Below are 22,494 nucleotides of genomic sequence, written 5' to 3'. Positions count from 1 at the left end.
TCCTGACAATTATTGTCAGGCTAAATAATCTGAAATTTTCTATGTTCTTTCTTCACCTTTCTTGAACAGCAGAGCTTTATTTGCTGCTTTGCAGTCTCCTGGGACCATTCAACAATCTGGACAACCTTGGCTGATTTCAGCTATTGCATCCAGTAGCTTTAAGAAATTTAAATGGAGATCATCATTAGAGAATACAATTAATATAATGAAAGAGTACTACAGAAATGAATGGCAAAATTCAATACATTCACTGGTAAATGATGTTTTAAGAAGCTGTAAATACTGCTAATTACTTTGTTTTTTTTTTAAACGTCTGAGTGTCAGAATCTAGTTGCTGAAGAGACCTTAATTATTAGCTCAAAGATACAAACTGGATATGTAGAGCCTAGTGTTAGCCATTGGTTATTAGGGTCTGGCAAGATCCAGCCCAACAAAATTGAGCTCATATGAGATCAGAAGTAAACTATTAACATAATGAAAGCTTTGATTATTAAGTAGGAGACAAAAAGTAGGTATAAAGGATATGCACTTCAGTTAATTGAAGATGTGTATTGGAATCATAGCTTTCAAAGCACATATTAATGATTTACATAAATAATAGATAAATATGAATCCAATTTCATTGTTAGCATAATCTTAGGTACACCAGTAAAACCTGTGCACAAGAAGAAAGTCTGAAAGGTGATGCTGAAAAGTGATATAGTAAACTATGGCTGATAGCATTTAGCATGTACAATGGTAGGGTTTTTGGACTTTGGAGTGCATTGGTAGGATGACAGAAGTATGGTACCAGTTCATCAGATTGGTGCTAATAGTGTTCAACTATGAGAACATTTTACGCAGATCACAATTGTGCTTCCTTGAATTTCAGATCTTAATTAATATTTTTGAGGTGTTAAAAAGGATCTAAAGAGCCAGTAGGGTAGAGAGAAAAACATTTCTTGAAATAATATTAGAGCTGGGATCCTATTAGGAAGCATCACTTTATATATACAGTATGGCTGGGAAATTTGAATTGCATTGCACAGTTGAACACATGCATTAAGATTAAAGTAGTGATGGTCTTACTAAAAACAATTCTAAAACAAAATTAGGAATGTTTCACTTTTTAAGTTTTGCGTACAGTATCTATTGATATTTCTCTGTTTATCCAATCTTTGACTGATGTACCTTCCAGTTAACATGACAATAGCTGACTTCCTTGCTGACAATCACTTTTCATGGGCATCAGAATGTTCAATTAGGGCAGGTACTACTAGTATCCTTTTCCATAATCAAGAAGGGAGGTTAAATTGCTAGGAAGCTATTCTAAAACTTGTTGCTTAGAATTAATGTCAAGGAGTGCTCCAGTCTTAGGCATTGCTTCTTTCTAACTGACCAGAAGATCTGCTACTTTTGTTGCAGTGCAGTGTCTGGAGATGACAACAAAGAGGAAACTTATTGGCCGCCTGGTGCCCTGCCGATGTTTCCGGGGTGAAGAAGAAGTCATCTCGGTGCTGGATTATTCCCATTGCAGCCTTCAACATGTACCAAAGGAGATATTCAATTTTGAACGATCTTTGGAAGAACTTTACTTGGATGCAAATCAGATAGAAGAGCTCCCCAAGGTAGGGATAAAACATAAAGGGTGTTCTGTAGATGTAATTCAACAACGTAAAGCTTCTTTTCAAATAGAAGGCTAATATAGTAGCTAGAGACTGTGCTATAGTAACAGATGAATAAGTTTGAACTTATTGTGCTCAAAGCTGAAGCAGACCTCAACTCTAAAGGCCAGCTTCAGTGCAAGTAATAATGCTTGTGGAATCAAATGTCCAAAAGAATTATATACTTATAAATGGCAGTATGCATGCAAGCCTACATCAAATAGAGAAAATAAATCAAATTACAGTAAAGCATTACTCATGCAGGAAGGACCTGATTGTATTTAATAACATTTATGGTGTCATGTCCAAATCTTTGCATTACACAGAAGGAGTCTTTATTTAAACTATTTTAAATATTTGTCAGAGTTAACATTTCTGACTAAAGTAGGATATAGCTTACCTAGTTGTTCAACTTTTTTAAAATCTTTTTTTATGCTCAAGTCTTGCTTTGGTATCCTTGTGATCTTATTAGAATATTGTAGTTCCCTTTTGATGTGCGCAGTCTTATTGATGATGATTCATTTTATCAGATGCTGGGTGGACTGCTCAGTGGTAAATTCAAATCGTTTTCAGAGTTCAGCTGTGAATGTGGGTGATTTGCCGCATGTGGCATACTCTGCCCTTTATGACATAAAATATAATTTTAAAAATTGAACAGTGTCTTAAAGGATAGTTAAAATGGCTATTTCTTCTCTCTCTCTGCCCCCTTCTCTCTGCCCCCTTCTCTCTCCCCTTCTCTCTCCCCTTCTCTCCCCTTCTCTCCCCCTCTCTCCCCTTCTCTCTCCCCTTCTCTCTCCCCTTCTCTCTCCCCTTCTCTCTCCCCTTCTCTCTCCCCCTTCTCTCTCCCCCTTCTCTCTCCCCCTTCTCTCTCCCCCTTCTCTCTCCCCCTTTTCTCTCCCCCTTTTCTCTCCCCCTTCTCTCTCCCCCTTCTCTCTCCCCTTCTCTCTCCCCTTCTCTCTCCCCTTCTCTCTCCCCTTCTCTCTCCCCCTTCTCTCTCCCCCTTCTCTCTCCCCCTTCTCTCTCCCCCTTCTCTCTCCCCCTTCTCTCTCCCCCTTCTCTCTCCCCTTCTCTCTCCCCCTTCTCTCTCCCCCTTCTCTCTCCCCCCTCTCTCCCCCCTCTCTCCCCCCTCTCTCCCCTCTCTCTCCCCCCTCTCTCCCCCCTCTCTCCCCCCTCTCTCCCCCCTCTCTCCCCCTCTCTCCCCCCTCTCTCCCCCCTCTCTCCCCCCTCTCTCCCCTCTCTCTCCCCCCTTCTCTCTCCCCCCTTCTCTCCCCCTTCTCTCTCCCCCTTCTCTCTCCCCCTTCTCTCCCCCCTTCTCTCCCCCCCTTCTCTCCCCCCTTCTCTCCCCCCTTCTCTCTCCCCCTTCTCTCTCCCCCCTCTCTCCCCCCTCTCTCTCCCCCCCCTCTCTCCCCCCCCTCTCCCCCCTCTCTCTCCCCCCTCTCTCTCCCCCCTCTCTCTCCCCCCTCTCTCTCCCCCCTCTCTCTCCTCACTCTCTCTGTCCCCTTTTCTCTCTCTCCCCCCTTTTCTCTCTCTCCCCCTTTTCTCTCTCTCTCCCCCTTTTCTCTCTCTCTCCCCCTTTCTCTCTCTCCCCCCTTTCTCTCTCTCTCCCCCTTTCTCTCTCCCCTTTCTCTCTCTCCCCCCTTTCTCTCTCTCCCCCTTTCTCTCTCTCCCCCTTTCTCTCTCTCCCCCTTTCTCTCTCTTCCCCCTTTCTCTCTCTCTTCCCCCTTTCTCTCTCTCTTCCCCCTTTCTCTCTCTCTCTCCCCCTTTCTCTCTCTTCCCCCTTTCTCTCTCTCTTCCCCCTTTCTCTCTCTCTCCCCCCTTCTCTCTCTCTTCCCCCTTTCTCTCTCTCTCCCCCCTTCTCTCCCTCTCCCCCCTTTCTCTCTCTCTCTCTCCCCTTTTTCTCCCCCATTCTCCCTCTCTCCCTCTTTCCCTTTCCCTCTCCCTGTTTTCAATATATGAAAGATCTCTACATCCACCACCATTTCAGGCACTATATGTTCAGTCTTTTCTGATAGTGAGCTCTCCCCTGTGGAACTTCATTAAATGTTTTGTTAAGATCTATGCAGACTGCAAAAATAAATTATGCTTGTTACATTCTCTAAAAAAGAAATCGTCATTTTCACAATAACAATACATATAGGCTGTCCCTGATTAACCTGTGTTTCCTTAACTGCAGACTTATGTTCTCCCTCTGTTTTGTTTTTTAATAATTTGCCCTTCACTCATGGTAGGCGCCCTAGCTTGAAATTATACTGTCTATTCCCTTGTCCTATTTTAAAGGACAGTATCATGAACGGTCATCCAATCCTCCGGCATAATGGAAAAGTGTACTAAGCAGAACTTGAACCGTATGTGCCTTCTGCCTCCACATATAGGATCCGAACAGGTTGCCAAATAGCATCCACGTATTATTAGCCTGTTTCTGTATTCATATATTAAACAAAATTCTGGCAAATCTAGCATTATCCTAGTTTTATAACTATTTCTCCTTGCACTGTTGTTTGTGGAAGCTAAGGATGCACAAATTGTTTTCTGGTTCCTAACATTTCATTGTGATTAAACTTAAAAGGTCTCCGTACTTGTGGTTTTAAACGTTTTGAAGCACCTTGAGGTAATAATGAAAGGCACTACAGAATTGAAAAAGATTAATTGTTCTATTATTAATATCACTTAGTGCTGGTGAGTTTTCTCAGTGTTGTTATGTGAAATTAACAAAGCTGAACAGCATGAAAGAGTTTTTCCAGATATTAAGTCAATTTTCTTGCTTTTTTTGCATTTTATTTCTTTGACATCAGGCTTGTGCTTCAGCTTCATTGTCTTATAAAGAATTATCTGCTTTATTGAAAAATACACTTTAAAGACTAGTGTTCTTGGCATTAGTGCTAGCCTTAGTAATTCATGCTTAGACAGGTTTAATACTCCTTATAAAATGTGGTAGTAATATCTGACTTTATTTCTTCCATACAACGTAAAATGTCTAAGCCAATCTAACTTTTTGTAATCCAAAGTACAGAGACAATATTTGAACACCGTCATTTTTGCCCTCCTCGAAATGTGGGCTTACAGAGAAAAGATACAAATTAATAATCAATGTAATTTTATGCTTATTTATTCTTTGTCTGCAATGGAGCCCGAGTACATTGAATTATATATGTCTCGTCTTTTCAAATGTAAATCTCCACATGACTTTTCTTTGCATGACAGGAATTTGATTAGACAACCCGTGTACAGTTCTACATGCTACACTACAGGAAGGACCTGGTAGCAATAGAGAAAGTGCTGAAAAAGTTGACCGGTATGTTGCCTAGAACAGGGGGCTTTAGTTATAAGGAGATATCAGATAGGGTTAATTCTCATTGGAATGTAGAAAGTTTGAGTGGCAACCTTAGAAGTTTAGAAAATCATAAAGTGCATTATATAGGATATGTTGGTGGCAGGGTGGAGGTGTAAGGCACTCCTTCCCATTGCTAGCCTGCAGGTCACCCTTGGGTAAGGTGTAGCACCCCCAAATCAGGGTCACAGAAACCATGGGAGCAGGTGGTGGATGGTCATATGACCAACTAGACCATATCACAAGTACCAGTGATGCTAAGCGGACAATCTCTGAAGGGTATTAGTAGGGTTAGGGCTGGAGTCACCTATCTTGTAAAGACACTGCCCAGAAGAAGGCAATGGCAAACCACTTCTGTAGAAAAATTTGCCAGGAATAATCATGGTCACGTAGACCATGATCATCCATGTCATATGACACTGCACATGGTGAAGATGATATAGGAAAGAATTTAAGAGTCCTCTTCCCGGGGCTGGGATTCTTGAAGACACAGGTATAAGGAGTGAGGGGAAAACTTAGAAGAAATCTGATGGGTTAGTTTTTTACACAGAGGATGGTGAATAACTGGAGAGAGCTAGCAGAGCAGGTTGTGGAGTAGGAACAATGTCATTGTTTGGAAGGCCTTAGGACAGGAGCTTTGATTTTAAAAAAAGGCTAAAAGGAAATGGACCAACTGAATAGATAGACATCTTGGTTAGAATGGAGAAGGTGTTTAAAGTATTAAGTACATGCAAAGTGGGTTATTAATGAAACCCCATTTTACTGGCCATCTCTAGAGATGTGGCTTTTTAGCCCCTTGCTAAAGCCACCAAACTCTGTGATACAGACTGTGTGTCAGGGTTAGATTTGACTTGGGTCCTGCCCAACCTGGAAGGTTAGGATGCCTTGCCCACCCAAACCCTGAACTGTATGAATACGGTGTAACTTACTGCTCTCATGTAATTGCCCGGTGGCAAGAAATAACAGAGCATACACTGAATAGTATTATAAAGTAAGAATATTTATGAATATTAACTTAACCAAACAGTTATTAAAGAAAGAAAAAAACAAAAGGGCCATTATAATCAAATTAGCACAGGTTGGAGCTGAAATCTTTCAAAAACCATTGTGTCCAATGTACTCATGATGCCAACTCATATTCATGGGTCCCTGGTAGAATTCCCCCTCTTGGGCACCATCAGGTCACACATTCCCATCAGATTGCGCTTCTTCTCCCTCCCTCTCCCACCAATAAAAGACCTCAACCCACCTCAGTATCCATCACAAAGCCTCTACTCCAGCATTCTCTAGAACATTCTCCCAATTCCACCGTCCTGATTGGATGACACAACATTCCTAAGCATCTCTTATCTTTAAAGGTAACCCAAACACTACCAGCAGAACTCATTGCCTCTACAGAAAACCATTACATGAAATGCCCTACAACGTCAGCACTAAAATCTTTGCCAGGGCATGACATTAATATTGATGAACTGGAGCAGACACGTAAGAACAGTGCTTGAAAATTAAAGTTGGCTGATAACGAACCATGGCAACCTTGGCCATCGCCAAGCAGTTTGCTACTTTCAGAAGAGAAAGGTAGTCCATGAATTGTGAGGGGTGGAAGCATTTGGTGAGGCAATATTCATGGGGTTAGAGTTGATAGTGGCATTTAAGAGGTGCTTAGACAGATACATGACATAAAGGAATGGAAAAGTATTGATCACGTGCAGGAAAATGCAGATTAGTTTCATTTTGCATCATTGTTGACGTAGGTGTCATGGACCAAAGGGACTGTCCCTTTGCCGTACTGCTTGCTGTGTTCTGTATGTCCTATTCAGTCCCCATTTTGACTTAGAAGTGTTTATATCTGCTGAGTTTCTGCAGACTCAGAAACTGATCCTCAGGCAGAAACTCGAGTCATTCTCCAAATACGTTTAGATCGTAAGACCAAAAGACATAGAAGCAGAATTAGGCCATTTAGCCCATCAAGTCTGCTCCGCCATTCCATCATGGCTGATTCCGGATCTCACTCAACCCCATACACGTACCTTCTTGCTATATCCTTTGATGCCCTGACCGATCAGGAAACGATCAACTTCCACCTTAAATATACGCATAGACTTGGCCTCCACCGCAGTCTGTGGCAGAGCATTCCAGAAATTTACTATTCTCTTGCTAAAAGAATTCCTCCTGACCTCTGTTCTGAAGAGTCGCCCCTCAATTTTGAGGCTGTACTGTCTAGTTCTGGATACCCCCCACCATAGGAAACATCCTCTCCACATCCATCCTATCTAGTCCTTTCAACTTTCAGTAGGTTTCAATGAGATCCCCCTGCATTCTTCTAAATTTCAGTTAGTACAGACCCAAAGCTGCCAAATGCTCCTTGTATGTTAACCCCTTCATTCCCTGAATCATCCTTGTGAACTTCCTCTGGACTCTCTCCAATAACAACACAATGTTTCTGAGATGTGGCCCCAAACTGTTGATAATACTCCTCAGTGCAGCCTGACTAGTGTCAGCATTATCTCCTTGCTTTTATATTCTATTTGCCTTGAAATGAATGCCAACATTGCACTTCCTTCTTGACCACAGACTCAACCTGTAAATTAACTTTCTGGGAGTCTTGCACAAGGGCTCCTAAGTCCCTCTGCACCTCTGATGGTTTACTCTTCTCCCCATTTAGATAATAGTCTGCACTATTGTTCCTTTTATCAAAATGCATTATCATAGATTTCCCAACACTGTATTCCATCTGTCACTTTTTGGCACATTCTTCTAATTTGTCTGAGACCTGCTGCAAGCACATTGCTTCCTCAGCACTACCTACCCCTTCACCTATGTTTGTATCATCTGCAAACTTTGCAACAAAGCCATCAATTCCATTATCTAAATAATTGACAGTGAAAGGCAGCAGTCCCAACACTGTCCCCTGAGGAACATCACCGGTGTCCAGCAGCCAACCAGAAAAGTTCCCTTTTATTCCCACTCCTGCCTGTCAGCCATTCTGCTAACCACGCCAGTACGTTTCCAGAAACACCATAGGATTTTAACTTGTTACGCAGCCTCATGTGCGGCACCTTATCAAACATCTTCTGAAAATCCAAGTAAATGACATCCATTCCCTCTCTTTTGTCCACCCTGCTTGTTACTTCCTCAAAGAACTGTAACAGATTTATCAGGCAAGATTTCCCTTTACAGAAACCATGCTGACTTGGACTTATTTGATCATTTTGACTTATTTTACCAAGTACCTCAAAAACCTCATCCTTAATAATGGACTCTAACACTTTTCCAGCCACTGAGATTAGGTTAACTGGCCTATAATTTCCTTTCTTTTGCCGTCCTCCCTTCGTAAAGTTTATTGATTAACTTATTATTAATTTTATGTTGCTTTGGGGAATGCATTGATTTCAGAGTTGTCTCTGCATTTACCTACATTGTTAAATGCAAAGTGACTGCAATATACCATTCTTTTGGAAAAGCTTGGAGACAAATTTAAGAAATGTGGCAAAACCTTTACCTCTGTGTGGTTCAGAATGAGGAAAAGCAAATCAGGAAGACAACAAAAAGTCAAATGAAGTCAGGTAGAAGTGGGAAATTACTTCTTAAGGCATTGCCATTTTTCAGAACTAGAATGAAAAGAAATGACTGAAAAGTGAACACGACACTCACTAAGTATAACCAACATACCTTTTTTTGTTCCTAAACGAAAACCTAATAGCATCTCTGTCTGAATTATCCAAAACTACCTGAATCACTATTACTTTATACTTAAGGACGCAGCATGGTAACAGGCCCTTCCAGCCCAAAGAGCCTAGGCTGTCCAATTCTACCCAGATGACCACTTACCTTTGGAATGAGGGAGGAAACCCGAGCACCCAGAGGAAACCCATGCCAGCACGGGCTAATCTACAAACTCCTTAGAGACAGCAGTTGGAATCGAACCTGGGTCGCTGACACTACAATAACATTATGCTAACCACTGCCGTGTCACCCCTTCACACTACCATGTTGCCCAAATCAATATCTTAGTTTTTTTTTTTAACTTCAGATTCGCACCATCTAGTATATTGTTTTTAAATTTGTTTTATTATTTTTTTATTTTCTCATAGTGCTGCATGATAACTTGACATATTTCAATACACCTTGAGAGCCACAATTTTAATCCCTCTGAATGATGGAATGAAAGCCTGTTCCAATGAATGACAATATCCTAATTGAGTCTTTTAGTTGCATACTGCATGAGTCATATTTCATTTTAATTTTCTTCTAAACTGCATCCTCTAATATTGGTATGATGAAATCTCCGAATGGAGTGGAATTTATGCAGCAAGTAGTCTCCTCTGATTTGGTATTACCTTCTGGCATGAGTTTTAAAAGTATGCCATTACACATACCTCAGACTGTGATTTGCCTAATATAAAACTACTTGATTCCAGAATGCATAACATGGGTGCAAAATGTCATTGACCCTTGGTGTTAACATCACCTATCCTGAAAAGTAGATAAATTCATCAAAAAAGGGCTGCTTTGTCTAACACAAATGGGAATAATATTCTAGAAAAATCTGGCATTCGTTGCATTTATGTATGCCAGGTCACTGATATACCTGAACAGGACTCAGGCCCTCCCCATGAGGAGGGTTAGATTAAGAAGAAAAAGATACTTGGAGTGGCAGCTGGAATACAATAAAACATTTGGAAAATATAACATTTTGATTTAAAATGATGTGCATGAACCTTGGAACTGGGGATTAATTTTTCAGGGAGGGATTTTGATGAAATCCAAGGGGAGCCATTTAACAGGATTAAACTCACTGAGGCAACAATATACAAGGCAGAAGATATGCTATAAGTATTGCCAAATTAACTATATTTAAATTCATAGTGGAACATATGAGCTAATACAGGCCTGAACTTCAATTGCCATTGTTCAAAGTTTGTTTATGTCACATGGCACAAATTCTGTTTAAAAAAAAACAAATTAAATTAAGATTGTTAAGTCTGTGATTTTGTTTCCAGCTTTTCCATACATCTGATAATTGATTGCATGGAGATGATACAACATGCACAATAATGTCCAAAGTTTATTACAATAAAAATGCTCGCAGTCATTTGTTCTAATCATGTACAATTGTTCTCATGACACATTGAAGTAAAAAAAATCATTTTTTAAAAAACGTTTTACTCAGTGGGCAAGGCAGTGTCTATGAAGGGAGAAACAAAGTTATTATTTCTGATCGATGACAGCTGTCTTTATCACAGCACATGCAAGGGCATTTTCACTGTTCTTTAAAGAGGATCTCCCTGAGCATGCCACAGGCTATAGAATTTAACTCCGGGAACATATCTCTGCTAATTCTACGCCCTTCATATGAGTCACTTTCCACTTCTGCTGGAGATGCAAAATAGATGGCACATGTAGGTTAAAAAGTATATGAATAGAGAGGAGAACAATATTAAATATAGTCATCATCCTGATGTATGTTCCTATATCAAGCTGTGCATGCAGCCAACATATGCAAATACCTTCCGGTTAAGATGGTTCTGATAAGTAACGAGTCTTGCACACAGTTCTTATAGGCTATTTTAAGAGTGAAGAAACATTTCCGATTGGTGTTAAAGAAGGAATCGGATGCACGTCAGTTCTGGCAGGAATTGCAGGCCATTACTTTCCTACAAGGCAAAATCTAACAATATGAATGGCTGTGATGCTTCACTCCCAGATGGCTCAACACACTTTATGCACGCTTTGTAAAGGAGAATAAAACTACTCCTGTGTAAATTCTTGCAGCATCTGATGACTCTGTGATCTCTGCCCTGATACCGTACCTGATAAGGCTCTGAAAACCTATGCTGACTGACTGGCAGGAATGTTCAAGCACATCTTCAGTCTCGCACTGCTGCAGTCAGAGTGTCCACCTGATTCAAAAGAGCAACAGTCAAATTTCAAAGTAAATTTATTATCAAAGTACATATGCACTGCTTATAAAAAGTATTCACCCCCCCCCCCCCCCGGAAGTTCTCATGTTTTATTGTTTTACAACATTGAATCACAATAGATTTAATTTGGCTTTTTTGACACTGATCAGGAGAAGACTCTTTAGTGTCAAAATGAAACAGATCTCTACAAAGTGATCTAAATTAATTACGAATATAAAAATCAAATTAATAGATTGGATAAGTATTCATCACCAAACACCACATCTTGACACACCAAACCATCACTGGTGTAGCCAATTGGTTTTAGAAGTCACATAATTAGTTAAATGGAGATCACCCTGTGTGAGTCAAGGTGTTTCAACTAAGTGTAGTAAAAATATGCCTGTATCTGGAAGGACCAACCGCTGGTGAGTCAGTATCCTGGAAAAAACTACACCATGAAGACAAGGAAACTCCCCGAGCAACTTAGTAAAAAGGTTATTGAAAAGCACAAATCAGGGGATGGATACAAGAAAATTTCTAAGTCACTGGATATCCGTTGGAGTGCAGTACAGTTAATCAATCATCAAGGAATAGAAAGAATATGGCTCAGATATAAGTCTGCCAATAGCAGGCCATCCTCAAAGACTGAGTGACCGTGCAAGAAGGGGACTAGTTAGGAAGGCCACCAAGAGACCTGTGACAACTCTGGAGGAGTTACAAGGTTTGGTGACTGAGATGGGAAAGACTGTGCATGCAACATCTGCTGCCTGGGTGCTTCACCAGTCACAGCTTTATGGGAGAGTGGCAAAGAGAAAGCCACTGTTAAAACAACTCAAGCTGTGGGGATGCTTTACTGCAGCAGGTCCTGGAAGGCTTGTGAAGGAAGAGGGTAAAATGAATGCTGCAAAAAACAGGGAAATCCTGGAGGAAAACCTAATGCAGTTGTCAAGAGAACTATGACTTGGGAGAAGATTTGTTTTTACACTGAGACAATGACCACAAGCTTAAGCCAAAGCTACACAGAATTGGCTTAAAAACAGCAAAAACTTGGAGTGGCCAAGTCAAAGTCCAGACCTCAATCCAATTAGGAATTTGTGGCTGAACTTGAAAAGGGCTGTTCACTCACAAACCTCATGCCATCTGACAGAGCTTGAGCTGTTCTGTAAAGAAGAATGGGGGAAAAATTGCAGTGCCCAGATGTTCAAAGCTGATAGAGACCTGTCCACACAGACTCAGGCTGTAATTGCTGCCAAGGGGCATCTACTAAATACTGACTTGAAGGCGGTGAGTAATTATGCAATCAATTATTTTGTGTTTAATAATTGTAATAAATTTAGACCAATTTGTGGAAATTTGTTTTCATTTTGACACAAAGAGTCTTTTCTGTTTATCAGAGTCAAAAAAGCCAAATTAAATCCACTGTGATTCAAGGTTTTAAAATAATAAAACATGAAAACTTCCGGTGGGGGGGAGGGGTGAATACTTTTCATAGGAACTCTATGTCACTGTATACAATATAGAGATTCATTTTCTCATGGGCATACTCAATAAATCCATTATAGAGTAATAACCAATCAATAAAAGACCACACCAACTTGGCTGTTCAAACCTTGAGCAAAAGACAATGAACTGTGTAAATGCAAAAAGAAAGAATAATAATAAATAAGCAATAAATATTGAGAACATGAAACGAAGCATCCTTGAAAGTTGTAGGAACATTTCAGTGATGAGGCAAGTGACGCTGAGTAAAGTTGACCCCTTTGATTCAAGAGCCTAATGGTTAAAGGGTAAGAACTGTTCCTGAACCAGGTGGTGTGAATCCTGAGGCTCTTTTACCTTCTTCCAAATGACAGCAGTGAGATGAGAGCATGGCCTAGGTGGTGGGGTCTACGATGATGGATGCTGCTTTCCGGCAACAACGCTCTATATAGCTGTGCTCAATGGTGAGGAGCACTTCACCCGTGATAGACTGCACCATATCCATTACTTTTTGTAGGATACCAGGCTCTGATGAAGCCAGTCAATATACTCTCCACCACACATCTATAGAAGTTGGTCCAAGTTTTAGATGTCATGCCAAATCTTCACTAACTCCTAAGGAAGTAGAGGTGCTACCGTGATTTCTGCATAATTTACTAGATTGTTACCTGGGTTTCAGCACCTAAGTTACAGAGAAAGGTTGAACAAGTTAGGTCATTATTCTTTGGAGCGTAGAAGGTTGAGGAGGGACTTGATAGAGGTATTTAAAATTATGAGGGGGATTGGTAGAGTTGACGTAGATAGGCTTTTTCCATTGAGAGTAGGGGAGATTCAAACAAGTGGACATGAGTTGAAAGTTAAGGGGCAAAAGTTTAGGGGTAACACGAGACAGAGAGTGATAGCTATGTGGAACAAGCTTCCAGTAGAAGTGGTAGAGGTAGGTTTAATTTTGTCATTAAAAAAAATGGATAGGTGTATGGACAGGAAAGGAATGGAGGGTTATGGGCTGAGTGCAGGTAGGTGGGACTAGGTGAGAGTAAGCATTCAGCATGGACTAGAGGGGCCGAGATGGCCTGTTTCCGTGCTGTTTTGGTTATAATGGCGCTCACGTGTTGGGCCCAAGACAGGTCATCGGATATGATAACACTAAATAGTTTTAAGTTGTTGACTCTCTCTACCTCTAATCCTCTAGTGAGGACTGGCTCATGGACCTTTGATTTCCTCCTCCTGAAGTCAATATATCAGCTCCTTGGTCTTGTTGACATTGGGTGAGAGGTTGTTGTTGTGGCACCACTCAATCAGATTTTCAATCTCCCTCCTATACACTGATTTGTCAACACCTCTGATTCTACCTACAACAGTGGTGTTATCAGCATTAAGGATGTTATGGGATATGGAGCTGTCTTTAGCCACACAGACATATGTGTAAAGTGAATAGAGCAAGGGGCTAAGCACGCAGCCTTATGGTGCTGATGGAGAACGTGAAGGAGATGTCATTGCCAATTTGAACTGAGTGGGGCCTTCAAGTGTGGAAATTGATCTAATTGCACAGCAAGGCATTCAGGCTAAAGTCTTGAAGCTTTTTGATTAATTTTGAGGGGATGATGGTATTGAATGCCGAGCTGTCATCAATAAAGAGCATCCTGATGTATGTACCTTGACTGTCCAGATGTTCCAGGGTTGAGTGAAGAGGCAACAAGATGGTATCTGCTGTGGACCTGTTGTGAGGGTAGGCAAATTGGAGCAGATCAAAGTCACTCTCAGGCAGGAGTTGGTGTGTTTCATCACCATCCTCTCAAAACACTTCATCACAGTGGATGTAAGTCATTGAGGCAGATTATCACATTCCTCTTAGGGACCATATAAGTGAAGCTTGCTTGAGTTAGCTACATACCTCAGACTGAAGCAAGAGGTTAAAGGTATCAGTGAACACTCCGGCCAGTTGATCAGCACAGGTCATAAGTTCTTGGCCAGGTACCCCATTTAGCCCGAATGCTTTTCATAGGTTCACCCTGCTTGAACATCAGGGACTGAAATCATTGGGTTATCTAGAGCTTGGGAGTTTGTGATGGTTCCTCCATGGTTTGATGGTCAAACCAAGCATAGAAGGCATTGATCTTATCTGAAAGTGAAGCCTCTGTTGCTTGATTTAACTTGATAAGAGGTGATAGTATTCAAGTCCTGCCACAACTGTCGAGCTTCCTTCGTTGTTTCAAGCTGAGTCCAGAATTGCCACTTCGCCCGTGAGATGGCTTTCTGGAGATCATACCTGGACCTCTTGTAATTTGCTTGGTCACCAGACCTGAGAACCTCTGATCAGGCCCTCAGTGGATTGCAAATCTCATGGTTCATCCAGGGCTTCTAGTTGGGGAAGAGTAAATGATCTTGTGGGGACACGCTCATCTACAACTGTTTTTGTAAAGTCTTTGACACTCATAGTGTATTTATTCAGATTCACAGATGAGTACTTGAACATGGCCCTGTTCAACAACTCAAACCCACCCTTAGCCACTCTTCTGCCTCCCGTGACCACATCTTTGATGTCCTTATCTCTGGAGCCTTGCTCTTTAGCCTTTGCCTGAATGCCAGTAGGAGAAGTACAGCCAAGTGATCAGATTTCCCAAAATGCTATCAGGACATGGAGTCATAGGCATTCCTTATCTTAGTATAACAGTGGTCTAGTGTGTTGGAATCTGGTGATGGTATTTGGGCAGAGATTTCTCCCTAGCCATGGATGAAGTGCGGTGGATAGGGAGAACTGCTCTAAGAATAACCTAGGAAATTATAAGCCAATGAGCCTGATATCAGTAGTGGGTAAGTTATTGGATGGTATTTTAAGAGATCAATATATAGGAGTTTGGATAGACAGGGATTGATTAGGGATAGTCATCATGGCTTTTTGCCTGTAGGTCACATCGAACCAAACTTATAGAGTTTTTTGATGAAGTTATCCGAAACATTTTTAAAGGCAAAGCAGTGGATGTTATCTATATAGTCTTTGGTAAGGCCTTTGACAAGATCCTGCATGGGAGCTAGTCAAGAGTGTTGAGTCTCTTAGCATTCAAGATGAAGTAGTAAATTGGGTTAGACATTGGCTCCATGAGAAAAGCTGGATGTCTGCTTCTCTGACTGGAGGCCTGTGACTAGTGGTGATCAAAGAATTGATCAGGGATCAGTTCTGGGTCCATTGTCGTTTGTCATCTGTATCAATGATCTGGATGATAATGTGGTAAACTGGATCAGCAAGTTTGCAGATGACACCAAGATTGAGGGTGTATTGGACAGCGAGCAAGACTATCAAAACTTGCAGCAGGATCTGGACCAGCTGGAAAACTGAGTTGAAAAATAGCAGATGGAATTTAAACCAAACAAGTATGAAGTATTGCACTTTGGGAAGTCAAACCAGGATAGGACTTGCACTGTGAGTGATAGGGCACAAGAGTGAGGTAGAACAGAGGGATCTGGGAATACAGATTCGTAATTCCTTGAAAGTGGTGTCACAATAGATAAGGTTGTAAAGAATCCTTTTGGCACATTGATCTCTATAAATCAAAGTATTGAGTACAGGAGTTGTGATGCTATGTTGAAGTTGTATAAGACATTGCTGAGGCCTACTTTGAGTATTGTGTGCAGTTTTGGCCACCTACATGCAGGAAAGTTGTCAAAAAGTTTGAAAGAGTGCAGAGAAATTTTACATGGATGTTTCCAGGACTTGAGGACCTGAGTTACAGGGAAAGGTGGAATTGATTAGGATTTTATTCCCTGGTGTGTTAGAGAACAATGGGATATTTGAAAAAAGTGTGCAAAATTAAGAGGGTTATAGATAGGGTAAATGCAAGCAGGCTTTTTCCACTGAGAGTGAGTGAGCCTAGGACTATTGGTCATGAGTTAAGCGTGAAAGGTGGAATGTTTAAGGGGAACATGAGGGTGAACTTCTTCACTAAGAGGGTAGTGAGAGTGTGGAATGAGCAGCCAGTGCAAGTGGTGGATTTGGGTTTGATTTCAACATTTGAAAGAAATTTGGATTGGTACATGGATGGGAGGTTTACAGAGGGGTATGGATCAGGTGCAGGTTGATGGGAATAGGCAGATTAGTAGGTCCGCGAGGATCAGATGGGCTGAAGGGCCTGTTTCTGAGCTGTAGTGTTCTATAACTCTATCAAAGGTGACGATGGATACTGTGGGGTGGTCTCTCAAGCAGATTGTCAAAGTCATGTGGCAGAATGCCTCGCTGCCAGAGTTTGCAATCAAGCATCAAACCTCACTAAGTAAAAAGGGGTATTGCCTTTATATGCTTATTCGGGGCATCAATCCCATTGCACAGTGTTCTTGAGATTGCTGCCATGCAGATGGAATCATCAATCACATCCTCGTGAACCGTGCGAGAAATTCTGGAAATGGATGCAGTAGCCCTTGCATCTGTGCAGCAAAGGACTCTGTGCGGTAGAGGTTTTCCCAGGAATGCTCACTGAGCCAAACATCAACTGCACCTGGAATATCATCAGTTCAATACGAGACACACTTGTTGTGCCCGAAACTTGCTAGTCTTTCAGAGTAATGAGGTGTGCATAAGTAAATATTGCTCACCGGCATTTTCCATTGCGCTAGGCTTTGTACTGGGGGAAACACTGCAGCTCGGTTAACCCATTGCAAAATCAAATGAAGGACCAAAGCCTGGGGTCTTGTCATCACTGGACACTGCAGGGCTGGGCTATGTGTAACAGCCTTTCAAATGCTTCAATGGGCATTGTTAGAAGGAAACATGAGTGTCATTGACAAATTGAAATGCAATGTATTAATGTGATAGTACGATATAAATGGAATAGTCATCTCCAAATTGTATTTACTGTATATAATGAATACAGTATATTGTATAAAAATTAGCTTTCATTCTGCTCCCATTTGGGCCTCTCAACTCCTCCTTACCCAGAAGACACAATCTGACACATTCATGACCTGATAGTGAACTTGACACTTACAACCCCATCTGATCTCAACCCGACACCATTTCCCAGGCTGCCCTCTCCAGCATCCACCTGCAGCACTTACACCAAAAACATTTGTAGTGCTGAAATGTTGAAGGAACTTTAATTAGCATGTTGCAATTGACAATTTTCTCCAATGATCTTCTAAAAAGAATATGTTGCCTGTAAGTTGATGGAAGCTTTTCCTGTTGATTATGCATGCATAATAGTATTTTATAACGAAAGTTTGTAGCGATTTATAGAATTACAAAAATCAGGTTTATCACTGACTTACATGTCATGAAATTTATTGCCTTTTGCAGCAACAGTACAATGCAAAGACATAAAAATCGCTATAAACTATAAAATAAATAAATAGTATGAGAAAAGGATCTCAAGATGTTCAGATGAATCATAACCAACAAATTAATTTTGAAGTGTAATCACTGTTATAACGTAGGTGAAGAATTATAGCTCCATTTGATATGATTGTTATTTCTCTAAATCAAAGTTGAGTTTATACTCACATGCACAAGCATATGTATGTATATTTGCAATGTAAAACTTGCAGCAGCATCATAGGCCCATAGCTTCATATAAGCAATGTTCACAAGCAAAACATTCATTAAATGTAAGACGTACAAAATTTTTACCAGAGTGAACACAGAGCAATAAGGAGGCCCATTTAAGTAGAAAGTGACTGTGGTAGTAATAGTGTTGCCGAACTGAAGGGATTAGGGTTTTGCTAGTTGGCTCAGTAACGGAATGATTGAAGGGAAATAGCTGTCCTTGAACCCAGAGGTGTTGGACTTCAGGCTTCTGTACCTTGGGCTGTTGGTGGCTGGAGAAAGATGGCATGCCCCAGATCATGGGAATCTTTGGGTTTTGCCTTCTTGAGGCAGATCTTCTGTAGTTATTACTGTTGATAGGGAGGATGTCTCCATGTATTAGGCCTAGTTCACAACTCTCTGCATCTTTTTACATTCCTGCACATTTGAATGCAAAGTCAAGACAACTTCAACAGTACACAAGTCAAAGTTTGTTTAAGTGATCGGTGATAAGTCCAACATTGTCATTCTCCTAAAGAAGGGAAGTTGCTGGTGTATCATCCTAGTGATTACATCGATGTGCTGGGCCAGGACAGTTTATCTGATATGTTAATACTCAAGAATGTGAAGCTGCTGACTCTTTCCACCACTGATCCCCAATGTATACTCGTCCTCCTTCCCTTTCCTGAAATCAACAATCAACTCCTTTACTAACGTTGAGCCGTAGGTGATGTTGTGGCACCACTCAGTCAGGTGTCCCATATCGTTCAGGTAATGTGATTCATCACCACTTGTGAGATGTCCAGCAACAGCGGGAGGTATTAAGGTAAATGATAAGCTATGATCTCATTAAATATTAGAGTTTGCATCCATGCCTTACTCCTACTTCGATTCCTATCTCTGTAGTGGTCTCATCATTCAGCCATTAATGATTATTAATGATATCTCAACCCTCTCAAAATGACTTCATGATTTCTATGTCAGACACACGCAGTCAAAATCCTCTAATCCTCATGTAAAATGGTTCCACTGCTTTACCTTCTTGATCTCTTATATTTGGTTTTATGTCCCTTTATTGTAGATTTTGCTATCACAGGAAACAGCCAATTTTTTATATAAATATTGTCTTCAGCAACTGGACAATAAGATGAATGGTGTTGGCCAGAACACTAATCTTTGTATATACTAAAAGCATGTAAATAGTGCAATTATGGAAAAGCTGCCGAAAAATCAGACTTTCACATATGTGCAATACTGGGCAGGAGCTGTGTCTGGCTCTGATGCTAAAGAAGTTACTAAAATATCACAAAATTTGTGGAACAACACATACAAAATGCTGGTGGAACACAGCAGGCCAGGCAGCATCTATAAGGAGAAGCACTGTCGACGTTTTGGGCCGAGACCCACCAGCATTTTGTGTGTGTTGTTTGAATTTCCAGCAGCTGCAGATTTCATCGTGTTTGCTCTCACAAAATTTGGGGAATCTTTTCTTAAGAAATTGTTATCATGGTTTGTGGCTTTAAAAAACTTTAAAACCTCACCTGTACCTTTCACAATCACTGGCACTTGCTTGGCAGAAAACAGCAGTCATTTGCTGTAGAGCTGAGTCAAAAAATGGGATATGGTTGACTGAGGAGAATTTGGGGAACAGGCAGCACCAGCATTAAGATCTCACAAGGGCAACCTGCTATAAGACTGGAACAAGGTGATCACACCTTGTGTCTGCAATGCACGGTCGGTGAGGTGTCTGTGGACTGCATTTATCATCCACAAGAACATTAATCTGTTTCCAGGACTACCAGCAAAAACATTTAAATAAATAAAACTTAATTCTGAAGAATGATATCCTGGGGATACAGTTTAAATTACACATTGTTCACTCCTTGTTGAACAGCGAATTACTGAGACAAGTCTGTAAGTCACTATCTTTTGATCCATTTTCTGTCAGTAGCTAATTAATACATACTTCACACTTCAGTGCTATCATTCTTTGTGCCAGCTTTGATGGGAAAATGGTATTAGTATTAGGGTGAAGTGCCCAGTCTTGTTTGTGAAGGATGGAATTTCCACAGAAAGTGTGTACAAAGACTTCAAAACGAGCTCAAAATCATGCTTTGTACACCATTTTTGTATCAAAAGGGGCACAGTTTTTTTTCTCTGTGTTAATTTCAGGACTGGCCAGTGTTCTAGAAAAATAAGATCAAATGACTGATAGGCATTCTTCATTCAATGATAGGTTATGACCTTGTGAAATATTACTGGTCTAAGTCAACAACTGTCCCTTAACCATCAGTAAAAACAAGTTATTCATAATTCATTAATTTATTGCTTAGATAATTAAACTGTGTACAACCACAGTCATATAATAGTGTGTATCACTATCTGAATTAATCATTCTATAACATACCTTGAAGTGTCATAATATAAAAGTCAATATTAAAGTAGATTTTCACTGTCCATTTTTAAGTATATTATTCTTTAACATATTGAAACTTTGTTAAATTTAGTGATCGTAGCACCTCCCCATTTTATGTTCCCATTGTGAATTAAATCGTAAGTGACGTGTTGACCTCAAAGGATTTTATGTCAATAATATCTCTGGTATAGGAACATCAAGCAACCTGTGTCAAAGCTTTACTTCTATCCTAAACTGAAAACAATGTTTCTTTTTCTGTTTGTTGTGTAAGGAAAAGGAAGTTTCTTTGATAAGTGTTGTCATGAGTATATTCCATTGTAAAAAATTCCAATGGATCATTCCGAAAATTCATTTTAAAGTTGCTTTATTAGCACTACTAGTATCCATGGAGATAATTAATGATGGAATTCAGCTTTAAAGAGCAGAGAAGGAGAAACATCCCATGTAATTTGTTTCTCGATGTTACAGCAATTGTTCAACTGCCAAGCCCTCCGCAAACTAAGTGTTCCAGACAATGATCTTTCCAATCTGCCCACCAGCATCGCCAGCTTGGTGAATCTAAGAGAACTAGACATCAGCAAAAATGGTAAGAATAAAACATACATTTTGACATAGTATTTTACTTTCAATATGTTTCAACTGTAACTGGACACTTGTCCGATGAATTTATTGCTAAATGGTTTCCTTTTCTGAAGACTGCAGCTCATGATACCGTGCAGATCAACAATTGATTATTATTATATCACCAATGTAGTCACTCCTTTGGTGTTAGCTTATCAACAATCTATCCTGAATGATTTTCAGAACTGCGGTAATCTAGTTTTCACAGTTGATTAATGTAAGGGATAGAAATTATGTGTTTTTTTAAAGACACAATGTACTGAGTAAAATATTTGGAAGCCAGATTTAGTTGAGTTGAGCTAACCTAGCACAGTCTGAAGTTCCAATTCTGGGAATTCATTGGTATTTGAAGTGAAGAATTGAACTGTCCATTAAATTGACTGGGATAAGGTTGTGTTTTGGATACCCCTAGAAAATTAAAAAGCAATGTAGAATGTATATGGAGAACCTCATATACTTCCCATAAATATATTCTTTCATGGATAAGTATTTAGAGGCTCAGGTTGGAAAGGAAAAAGTGTAAATACTGTGGAAATGTCATTGTTTCCCATCTTGCAGAATTGCTCCATTTGTTATTTGTAATATTTATCTATTCACCGGTAACCCTTGCCTAACACCCCATCCATCTACTCTGAAGTTATTTCCCATCTTCAAGCACATCATTTGAAAATGTATGTCAGGAAATTCATCTCTGATTAGTAGTGCAGAAACCTTCTTGGGCAGACTGCAGCACAATGTTGTTGATACGCACTACATTAGTGCTACAGATAGGATAAATTTCTAGGTACAATAGCTAACAGAAAAGAAAACTTCGGCAGTCCACTTTTTGGGGATGCAAGGAATGTGTTGAAGGATGATTACATTTGCATGATAGTGCATTTTTATACAATTTTCATCCTTAAAGTTGTGAACTGGCAGATCAAGGTTTGCCAAGTAGCTGTATGGTAGTAAATGCTCCTTGTGTGCAAAATGATAGTAAGGTGGTCCCGTTCTCAAAGAAGACATTATACCACTTAATTTTTTGTAAAAAGATGCATCATTGTAATCGGAAAACACCATAATATTCTGATTTGCCTGTAACATAAGCAGTAATTTTAAAGCCTTCATTTCCAAAGACAAATATTTTCTTTTTAGTTTGTAGCCTTAAGGGCTTAAAAATAAAATCATGCTGTGTATTTTCCGGGCATAGGATAATCATCTGAAGATCTGATCTGGCAGATAGTGAGCCTCCATGCCTTCTATATTGGAAGTTAAAGCTTTCATGAAGATAGTGAGGGGTGGAGAGTAGGTATTTTATCAAATGTGAATAGGTGAACTTCTCTGCTGGTACAGATTAAAGATGAATATAAACTACTATATTTATGATTGTATTGATCCATATTTTAGGACTTTTCTAGGTTTTTCAGCCAGGATTAATATTCAGACAGCACAGGAACATTTATGCTAAGTACAAATTCTTCTAAGATTTAAGAATGCCTATAAATGCTGTTCTATTGGCTCTGTAAATAAACCCACTATTCCATATGACTAACTACGATTGCAGTGGGACTGTATATATTCATGACTGTCCTTGTGAAAATCAGCCAGAC

At 40.2% G+C, this 22,494-nt stretch overlaps 1 protein-coding gene across 3 annotated transcripts in view; it reads left to right on the top strand.

Moving 5' to 3' along the window:
• Positions 1-1,409: 1,409 nt before the first annotated feature.
• lrrc7 (leucine rich repeat containing 7) overlaps positions 1,410-22,494 on the top strand; it is a 247,808-nt gene continuing 226,723 nt past the window's right edge. For all 3 annotated transcript variants that reach the window (XM_059983603.1, XM_059983601.1, XM_059983602.1), the window contains exons 1-2: positions 1,410-1,607; positions 20,753-20,870. In XM_059983603.1, the coding sequence (XP_059839586.1) occupies positions 1,419-1,607; positions 20,753-20,870 (307 nt within the window). In that variant the 5' untranslated portion in view covers positions 1,410-1,418. The remainder of the gene's footprint in view (positions 1,608-20,752; positions 20,871-22,494) is intronic.

Source organism: Hypanus sabinus, chromosome 11 (genome assembly GCF_030144855.1).
Source record: "Hypanus sabinus isolate sHypSab1 chromosome 11, sHypSab1.hap1, whole genome shotgun sequence".
NCBI lineage: Eukaryota > Metazoa > Chordata > Chondrichthyes > Myliobatiformes > Dasyatidae > Hypanus > Hypanus sabinus.
This window is presented reverse-complemented; position numbering and strand designations above follow the sequence as displayed.